Raw genomic sequence first — 9494 nt, forward strand, 5'->3', positions numbered from 1 at the left:
GAAAAACAACTTTGCTGCTATGCTACCAACTATTTATTCTCTTCTTTGGTCTTCTGCTACTGCCGCTACGATGTGAATGGTTGCGCGATAAGAAACTGAATGAACGCTTTCTCTTTCAGAGAGTTCTTTTATAGCAGCTGCGGTGGCTCGCATAGATGCTGCTCTCGATGCTGTTTGGTCGTGATTAGTTTTGGTGGGAAAACTGAACATCCTCCCCCGGTTGCGGAACTCGGCGATCGTCGGAGTTTCCAACTAATTGGTTGTCCTCAATCGGTAGAATAGAAACCTTGTTGATTGGACGTCGAAAGGGTAGACTTCTTCGATGCGACCTAGCTTCCAATTGAGGGGAGGTTGGTTTCGATCATGCAGTAGCACAATCATGCCAACACGAACGTTGGGCATCTCTCGTAGGTACTTTTTCCTGGGTTGTAGAGTGTTTAAATAGTCTCGGCTCCAAGCACGCCAAAATTGTTCACGGAGAAGTTGGAGCTATCAGTCGTCGAAGAGAACCCAGGAAAGCATCGGTGCTCAAATCGGATACGGCCTCCAGGTGAACGGCCTTAGTCGTCATACAAACGTACACTGCTACGTACGATTTCACTATTGCAGGTCGACGTGATCCTTGTTTCGTCCAAAAGGGTCCGGCATAGTCGACACCTGTTACGGCGAACGGAGGGGAAGGTACTTTTCTAGACCCTGGTAGGTTTCTCATTAGCTGACTGGTAGTAGTTGGGCTGGTACGGAAACATCTGACGCAACAACGGGTGATGAAACGAATGGTAGGTCTTGCGTTTTGAAGCCAATATAGCTGTCTCATGGCATTCAAAAGTCCAGTTTGTCCTACGTGGAGTAACTCGATGTGCATCTGTTGCACTAGCAGCCGCACCACCGGATCCTTATCCGGCAATATTATAGGATGACGATTCTCGAAAGGTAGTTGCGAGTTATTCAACCGACCAACCGCGCGGAGAAGTTTTTTGACGTAAACTGGGCGTGAATTTCCCAGTTTTCTGCGCGGTTGATTGGTAACAACACGCTTGATTTCATCGGCAAAATGGAACTGCTGTATGATATATGCAATGGTTTCCGTGGATTGGCGTAGCTCACTGACGGTTAAATGAGTTCCGAGCTCACGTTCGGCACGCTTCTTCTTACAATTCTTAGCGAAGCGCAAAATGTATCCCACGACTCGTTGAATTTTACGGAAACTACTTTGCTCGTGGAAACAGGCCAGAAAACCATCATCGTTTGACACTGTCACCATGGATTTAAGTTCTGGTAGCTCTTAATCAGGTATAGTTTCGGGCACGTCTACTTCATACTTTTTCATATTCAGGAATTTAGGACCGCTCCACCAGAGCGGATTGTTCTGAAGATTCTCAGGAAGTTGGCTTCGGGAGATGATATCGGCTGGGTTTTGCTGTGATATGACATGCTTCCATCGATGCTCACTAGTCTGCTCTTGAATCAGAGCGATTCTATTGCGCACGTACTGTTGTAGTTGATTCAGTGGTTTTTTAATCCATGCTAAAACAATCGTACTGTCAGACCACAGTACTGTTTCCTGGATTCTCATCGTTAAAGCTGGTAATACCTTCTGCACTAGTCTGGATAGCAATAAAGCGGCACACAGTTCCTTCCGCGGAATGGAGAGTTCATCCAAGGGGGCTAGTTTTGATTTACTGGTTAGAAGACAAAGCAAGGCCGACCCATCGGCAAATAGACTTCGGAGGTAAATGCATGCTCCATATGCTACTGTAGAAGCATCTGAAAAACCATGTACGTCATAGGCTACCGCACTGTCGGAGAGCACGCATCTTGGAATCTCGATATCATTTAAATGAATCAATGAACTTTGTAACTCTTGCCACTGTTCCTTTTTGTTGTCGTCCACAGGATCATCCTATCCAATCTTAGCTTGCCACTGTTGCTGCGCTAGAAGTTTAGCCTTCACTATTACCGGTGACACCAAACCTAGGGGATCAAAGAACTTAGCGATTTCTGAATACAGTATTCGTTTCGTCAACAATTTTGGGACCGATGGATTCGTATGATTTGCGATGGAAAGTGTATCTGTGGTAGGATTCCAACGCAATCCGAGCACTTTAATAACTGAATTCACACCACGGTTTTCGGAAGCATCCATTTTCTCCTGCTCATCGACCGGTATGTGCTCGAGGAACTCTTGCGAGTTGGAGCACCACTTATGTATAGGGAAGCCTCCCTGGTGAACAAGCTGCCTCAGCTGGTTCTGCGCCTCAAGGGCCTGTTCCACTGAGTCTGCACCCGAGAGTACATCATCCATGTACGTCTCTTCCTTTACTATGCGCGTAGCAATAGGAAATTCTCTACCGTCCTCTTCGGCAAGTTGCAGTAAACATCTTGTTGCTTGGTACGGTGCCGAGGTAGTGCCGTATGTGACAGTGCACAATTCCAACACGCGCAAAGGTAACGACGGCTTTTCTCTCCAGAAAACTCTCAAAAATCGAGGGTCCAATGGAGCTGCGAGTATCTGGCGGTACATTTTCGAAATTTTTGCGGTTAAGGCCACTCTAAACGTACGGAATCGTAGCACAATATGGTATAAGTCGTTTTGTACTACTGGGCCGATCTGAAGTACATCATTAAGGGAAAGTTCCAATGGTGAAGATTTTGCGCTTGCGTCGAACACGACACGGCATTTCGTGCTCGAGCTGGACGGTCGCAGTACTGCATGGTGCGGGAGGTAATACACTTGTTGGTTTGGTACGTCCTCCGACTCGGCTACCTCACGACAATGACCTAAAGACTCATATTCCCGGATGAAATTTACGTACTGGGTTTGCAGCCCAGGGTTTCGAATCAATCGTTTCTCCAGCATGAGAAATCACTTCAAGGCCAGAGAACGATAATTACCCAGCTGGGAAATATTCTCCTTGAATGGTAGCTTGATAATAAACCTTCCTGTTTCATTACGTTGGTAGGTGGTAAGAAAATGTGCCTCACATGTTATTTCGGCTGTTGACAATTTTGGAACGTTAGGCACTTCTTCTGTTTGCCAGAACTGTTGCATTTTTCGTTCGATGTCTCCGAAGGTTGTGTGCGAATACTGGAGGGACACGTTGACTACGTGAGGATCGACTATGACACCAGCTACGACCCATCCGAAGTGAGTGTCTCGTAGCTGTGGTAATCCATCGGCAAGATGAATCAAACTCGGTTTGAGGATGTCGAAAAATAGTTCTCCACCAATAAGCAAGTCTACCTTGTCGGGTGTATGGAACTCAGGATCGGCAAGCATTATTCCGTCAGGGATCATCCATTGCGAGATGTTAATTTTGGAGGTTGGGATTATGCCTGTTACTCTCGGGGTAACTAGACATTCTAACTCGTCGTGGTAAGCAGACACCCGGGAACGGAACTGTACTTTCACCTTATCACGGGCGTGGCTACGTACGCATTGATACCCCCGATAGGAACGTTGGCTGGTGTCTTAAGAAGGCCTAGGCGGTTGGCCATTTCTTCGGTCACGAAATTCACCTGAGAACCACTGTCCAACAGAATACGACACAGGTGCGGTTGACTGTTTATGTCGAAGACTTCTACTAGCGCAGTTTGTAGTAACACTGTTTTGGCGGATTTCGTAAAAAACGAGGAGCAAGTGGTTGAAATAGGTGGCTCAACCAGAGCAGGTGTTTGCTGTGCAGTAGCTTGGTTTGGAACGGCAATAACCGATGGCTGATTTGCCATTTCAACAGGAGCAGAAACATTGGATCTGGATTCTTTGTTCATGACTCCATCGTGGTGAAGTAATGTGTGATGACGGCGTTGGCATTTGTGACACGCTTTATCGGAAGGACAATTCTTGGCTCTATGTCCTTTGCGTAGACAGTTGAAACATACTCCAGCAGCTCGAATCTTCTCGTTCTTCTGGGCAAGTATAAGGTTGGATAGGGCTGTGCACTGAACATTCCGATGTGAACCGCCGCAAATGTCACAAAAAAGAGTAGATTGTAATGAACTAGTCGAAACGGCATAGCTTTTCTGTGGCTGAATCTTTGATTGGAAAGGAACTTGCTTCGATTTGATTGGAGCAGCAACTGCCTGGAACTCAAAGTTAAGTGAATTTACAGAACTTATAAACCGTCGTAGTGTCACGTGACCTCTCGAAAAGCATCACGGAGGTGTGAAAACAATTAAAAAGAAGAAAGAACCCGCAATTTGCGATTTAATATTGATTAGTTGAACAGCTGTGAAGTGAGTGAGATCGTACATTAGAATACACTTTTAAAGTGGTGCAATTCAAAAAAAAGAACACGAGGAAAAAATATAAACACAGGCAGTATGTGTCTTATTAACAATCAAATTGGAACAATAGGCCAGACAACTGTGAATTACCGAAGTTACATAGTGAGAATTAAAGGCGAGATGTCAAAAACGATGACCGGCTCTGTTCCAAGGATACTCGGGTGAGTGAGTCTTTTCCTTTTTTTTACTGTGCGGCATATTGCAAGAGCTGAATAGAGTTGTTTTAGCAGTATTCAACTACGTGAGGGTCTTGTTTTGTTTTCCTCTCTTTAGCACATAAAGTGGCAGCGCTCACCAAGTCGGGGGGCACTCGCGGGTATCAACAATACTCAACAACGTTCGTTGGCCAAGCCTGCGGTTCCAAAGTCAAGGTGACACAGGTGGAGTAACAAAAAAGTAAAATATACACAACGAAGGCCATATTGAGGACGTCGGAATTTCATACCAGGAGCCAAGCGTCGCGAATGGGCGGGGAATATGTGATATATGTTGACAAATACGAGACAATTTGATTTGATTTGAATTTGATTATGTTTACCAGGAGTACCATAATCTGAGCAATAACATAAACAGGCCGAGAACGCGGGCGGCAGTCGCTAATAGAAGAAAATTATTAAGCGACGCTTTAAACGACTTTTCGGAAATTTTAAAAGAGTACGAAAATTCAAATTTAACGCCAGAACATTGGAATGGATTAACAGATCAGTACACTCTTGTTCAATCGAAAGTGTGTCAGGCATTGAAAATTTTAAATAACTCGGCGATTGTTCCAGAGCCAAACAGAAATAGAAGATTATCTGAAAATTGTCGTGAGTTTGAGACATCAGATCTTGCAGAAGATCAGTTGGCGGACCTAGAGCGATCGGTGATTCTTTGAAGATCCCACTCTTTCATCGACCCTTGTGGAAACTCAGGAATCGAGAGAGGAGAAGCAGGACGGAGAGCGCGAAAACTGCGCAAGCGCACTTAAACAATTGGAAAAATTAGAAGAAGAATTTGTTAAAAAAAGCCTTCAAATCAGCGAGGTAGAAATTCAAGACACACTCAGCTTTGGGAATCATATAAAATTTAAAAAACATATTCTGCAGAAGCAGTTTTATGATCGGGAAACAACTACAATGCATTCCAGAATTCAAGGGACACAAAGATGAACTGGAAGCGTTCCTATACCATGTTCAGCATTTTGCAGACGAAATCCCAGAGAACGGGTCACACAGTGTACTGATTTATGTAGTCTTATTAAAACTAAAAGGCAAATCAGCGGCAGTTTTGCCTCGGATCAAAGCGGAGACCTGGCCAGAGGTCAAACGCAACTTAATCAAAGAATTCGGTTCCGTTGAGAACATCGAGTCGGTAATAAAACGGATCGAGACGCTACGACAGGAACCGGGCGAAGATTTCAGCGCATATAAAAGGAGAACGATAGAGATAAAAGAATTGCTGGATACGTTTGAAAAGAACCAGGAGAGTGTAGCGGGTTCTGCAATGCAAAGAAGTCTCAGGATTCATTTTATTGGGGGTTTGCGGAATTCGTATCTGAAGTTAATGGCGGGAGGAAATAAGAAATTGAGCTTAGACGAGCTGCTGGACCTACTGGAGGAACGAGGAGAGGAATGCGAACAACTCGCAGATGTAGAAAACAGACTACGCGGTTTGGATCTACTGGAACAAGAATAAGAGAGAGGAGGTAGGCGCTGGCAGCCGAATGGGACAGGTAGTAACGCCCAAGAAAGAGGCCGGGACGGTTTTAACGGAGCCAGGAGCTCGCAGAACAGGGGTGATGAGCGATTTAGCAATCGCCAGTGGCAGAACAATTATACACGAAATAATGAGGCCCGAAATTACAGACAGCAGCCAGGTGGGAACAGTAGCAGCCCCAACAACTTCAATAATAATAACAATCGTAACTACAGGGAAAAATCTAATAGAGGGAACGAGCGACAACAAAATAACGGGAACTATGAAGGTCAGTCAGGGGGCGGCTGGTCTAATCAGGGTAGAAACCAAGGCTGCAACCAAACCAACCAACATAATAATGACGATCGCTACCGAGCTTCACAGGGAGCGCGTTGGAACGGGTACATACACCAAACTGAATCGCAAGATTGGCGGGTTGCCGCGCGGAATAACAACCAGCAAAGCAATCGAAATAACTACAATAATGATGGGTATGACAACAATCGATATAATGATATTGGTGATATTGGCGGATCACCATCAGGATGATGGTTTTAATAACGGCAGCAATAGAGGAAGATCGCCCGGGCGCTGGGATCGCAATAATAATAATGGAAGATATAATGATGCTTACGATCGCCAATTTCGAAGTCGAGGCTACGAGCGCTACCAACAATCAAAAAACTAGGTCGCTGGGGGCTCGACGGCAGCGCCAGCCGGGCACCCCGACCGATGAATAGAAATAATTTAGGAAGGAACAAATTTAACAAACCGGTTGAGAACATTTCTTCCAATGTCTGTAATAAGCACGAGATTTTTTCGAATTATACCAGGTGGAGTGACAATGAGACGCACGATTGTTCACCATATGTATTAAGTATAAATCAGCCCAAAGGAGGGGCGAAGAACTCGGGGAACGAAAATCATGTGATAAAGGACCCGTTTGCGAAAGAATACTTTAGCGATGATTTCGTGGAATTATGTCAGGACGCCGACTGGCGGAGAATCACTGACGAGCCCAGCCACATAGAGATAACGGACTGGAGGACAGCATGTAACCACATATGGGACAATAGTGTCTGTGTGGTGAAGCGAGTCTACTTTGACATCAGCCGGCGGCTTATGATTACAATGCTGGCAAAACAAAATGTGCAGCAAACGCTGAACTTGATTTTAGACACAGACGCGTGCGCGAATATGTTAAGCATGCATGTTGCAGAGAAATTGAATGTGCATGTAAACAGACAAGACACAAACACTTTTGAGGGCATTGCTGCTCATAATTCAAAAATTGGCTAATATGCCATTTTTACCAAAATCGAGAAAACAGATTCTCGTGATGGTAAACACCCGAAAGCCGATTGTCAAAAAATGCATTTGGCAAGGCAGCAAATGTGAAACAACTTTGGCTAATATCCAAAATAATTGGGAAGTTGGCTAATATCTAATATGTTTTAACCTGTGGCTTGCACATGAACCAGTGTGTTATTACTGTACTTTGTTTCGTCTTTTGAAAGTGTGTTATAGCCTGGTGGTCACTGGCCTCAGGTAAGGGATCGTAAGGCTCTTGCATCAAGTTTTACTCTTCTTTACGAAGAATATTGGATGCAACAAGAATTTATTCGTTGTGCCGAAAAACCCAATGGTCAAAAAGCGTGACCGTTTTCTTCTGTCATGAATATTTATATTCTTAGAAATGCTATTTAGCTCTTTGATTAGAGGTTATATTAAAGAGAATTTTAGATTTTACTTTGGATTTGATGAGAAAAATAGGAAAGTGGATTGTGTGATTATCATGAAATCATAATATTTTTGTTATATCGTTGCACGAAACAATTGTCTCGTCGTTATTTTCGTACTCACTTGAGCTTCCATATTGTTCTATTGATTTTAAAGCCATTTTCATCACCAACGAGCACGATATAATTCACATCGTATGGATATTAGCCAAATTGCACACCGGTTTGTCACAGACCTTTCATTAATAATTGAAAAAACGGCTACTGCGTGAAAAATACTTGGCGGGTGGAATTTTCCTGAAGATTTCTCTGATTCAACTCAACGGCAAGGTTCCAGCTTGTATGAAGGGTGATATACTCAATAAATAGTTGACATAGACAATCAAAACATTTTGTACCGACAAAAAACTTTGAAGTGCGTTTTTCTCGAATTGATGCTTATGGCATATTAGCCAATTTTTTAATTATGGGCAGATTGGACGCGGGATCGTGCGAACCTTAGGTACGGTTATCCTGGATTTAATAGTCGGAGACTTTTTGATCCCGACGGAGTTTCACCTGATGAACGGTTTACCGGCGGACGGCATAATCGGGGTAGAATTTTTGAAAAACACACCCTCCAGATAGGGAATAACTTCGACTATATTGTGTTTAGGAAACACGGCAATAAGGATCCGGATAGTTTGGGCCCATGGAGCGTGCCTAAGGAAGAAGTCCTTAGGCGGCATGTGTATTTGGCGGCCAGAAATAGAGTCATGGTGCAGAGTCAACTAAGAGATAATATCGTCAATGAGAATGCCATAGCCTGCGTGGAACCTAGAGAAGGTTCCAACATAGGGGAAAAAATACCCCGTACGTATGAGGTGCCGAAGGACGCACCTCGTGACAGGGAAAATACGGTAATGGCCGAGTTAGATCTTAACTCGAGACTACATTATGACCAATTAGAACATAAACTAACACCAGAGTCAAAAGGAAATGCAAGAATTGAAAAACTACGGCAAGTGCTGAATTTTGCGCACTTGCCTGATAGAGAATTCAGGACAGTGAAGAATATGGTTGAAAGCTATGCAGATATTTTCTTTTTCGAAGGCGACAGGTTAACTACTACTGACGCCGCCGTACACACGATAGAAACTTCATCGGAGGTGCCTATCAATAAACGGCAATATAGATTCCCGGAGGTCACAAAACGGCACATTAATAAAGAAATCGAGGAAATGAGAGCACAGGGTATTATTAGACCCAGCACTAGTCCCTAGAATGCACCGGTGTTATGTGTACCAAAGAAACCGGATGCTGACGGTAATAAAAGATACCGATTTGTGGTGGACTTCAGGTCGTTGAACGAAGTTACCAAGCCGTTTGTATACCAAATACCTCTTATAAATGAGATATTAACGGCGTTTTCCACTTCCAAAGGCCACTTCGAATTTACACGAATGCCGATGCACAGTGGTCCAATAAGGCAAAAAGTGGAACTTAATTTCATAGCGCCTTTCAACTTCATCCTAGCTTAATAGTGTCTTCGGAGCAATTGTTTGCATAAATGACCTACATAATTGCAAATTGTCAAAAAATATGAAAAGTTTACTATACTAAAAACAGAAAAATTAACTTTTTTGTGTTAAGAGATAGAAGAATAGTTTATTCAGCAAAGTTGTAGAAAATTTAAAAATATGAAACTTTGTTGAATAAATGAAAATCCTATCTCTTTTCGGTACAAAGTTATAAAGTACACTACATGGAACTTATTTAGAAGTTAGTTTTTTGTACTTAACTTTTTTTAGT

At 43.4% G+C, this 9494-nt stretch overlaps 2 protein-coding genes across 2 annotated transcripts; both read right to left on the bottom strand.

Annotated features, from left to right (window-relative positions):
- Nucleotides 1–472: 472 nt before the first annotated feature.
- Nucleotides 473–1264, bottom strand: LOC129716987 (uncharacterized). Its single transcript, XM_055666832.1, has one exon. It carries the CDS (start codon nucleotides 1262–1264, stop codon nucleotides 473–475), a length of 792 nt encoding a protein of 263 aa, XP_055522807.1.
- A 639-nt stretch (nucleotides 1265–1903) lies between these two features.
- Nucleotides 1904–2860, bottom strand: LOC129716988 (uncharacterized). Its single transcript, XM_055666833.1, has one exon. It carries the CDS (start codon nucleotides 2858–2860, stop codon nucleotides 1904–1906), a length of 957 nt encoding a protein of 318 aa, XP_055522808.1.
- Between the last annotated feature and the right edge of the window lie 6634 nt (nucleotides 2861–9494).

This window comes from Wyeomyia smithii, chromosome 1 (assembly GCF_029784165.1).
Source record: "Wyeomyia smithii strain HCP4-BCI-WySm-NY-G18 chromosome 1, ASM2978416v1, whole genome shotgun sequence".
Classification (NCBI taxonomy): Eukaryota; Metazoa; Arthropoda; class Insecta; order Diptera; family Culicidae; genus Wyeomyia; species Wyeomyia smithii.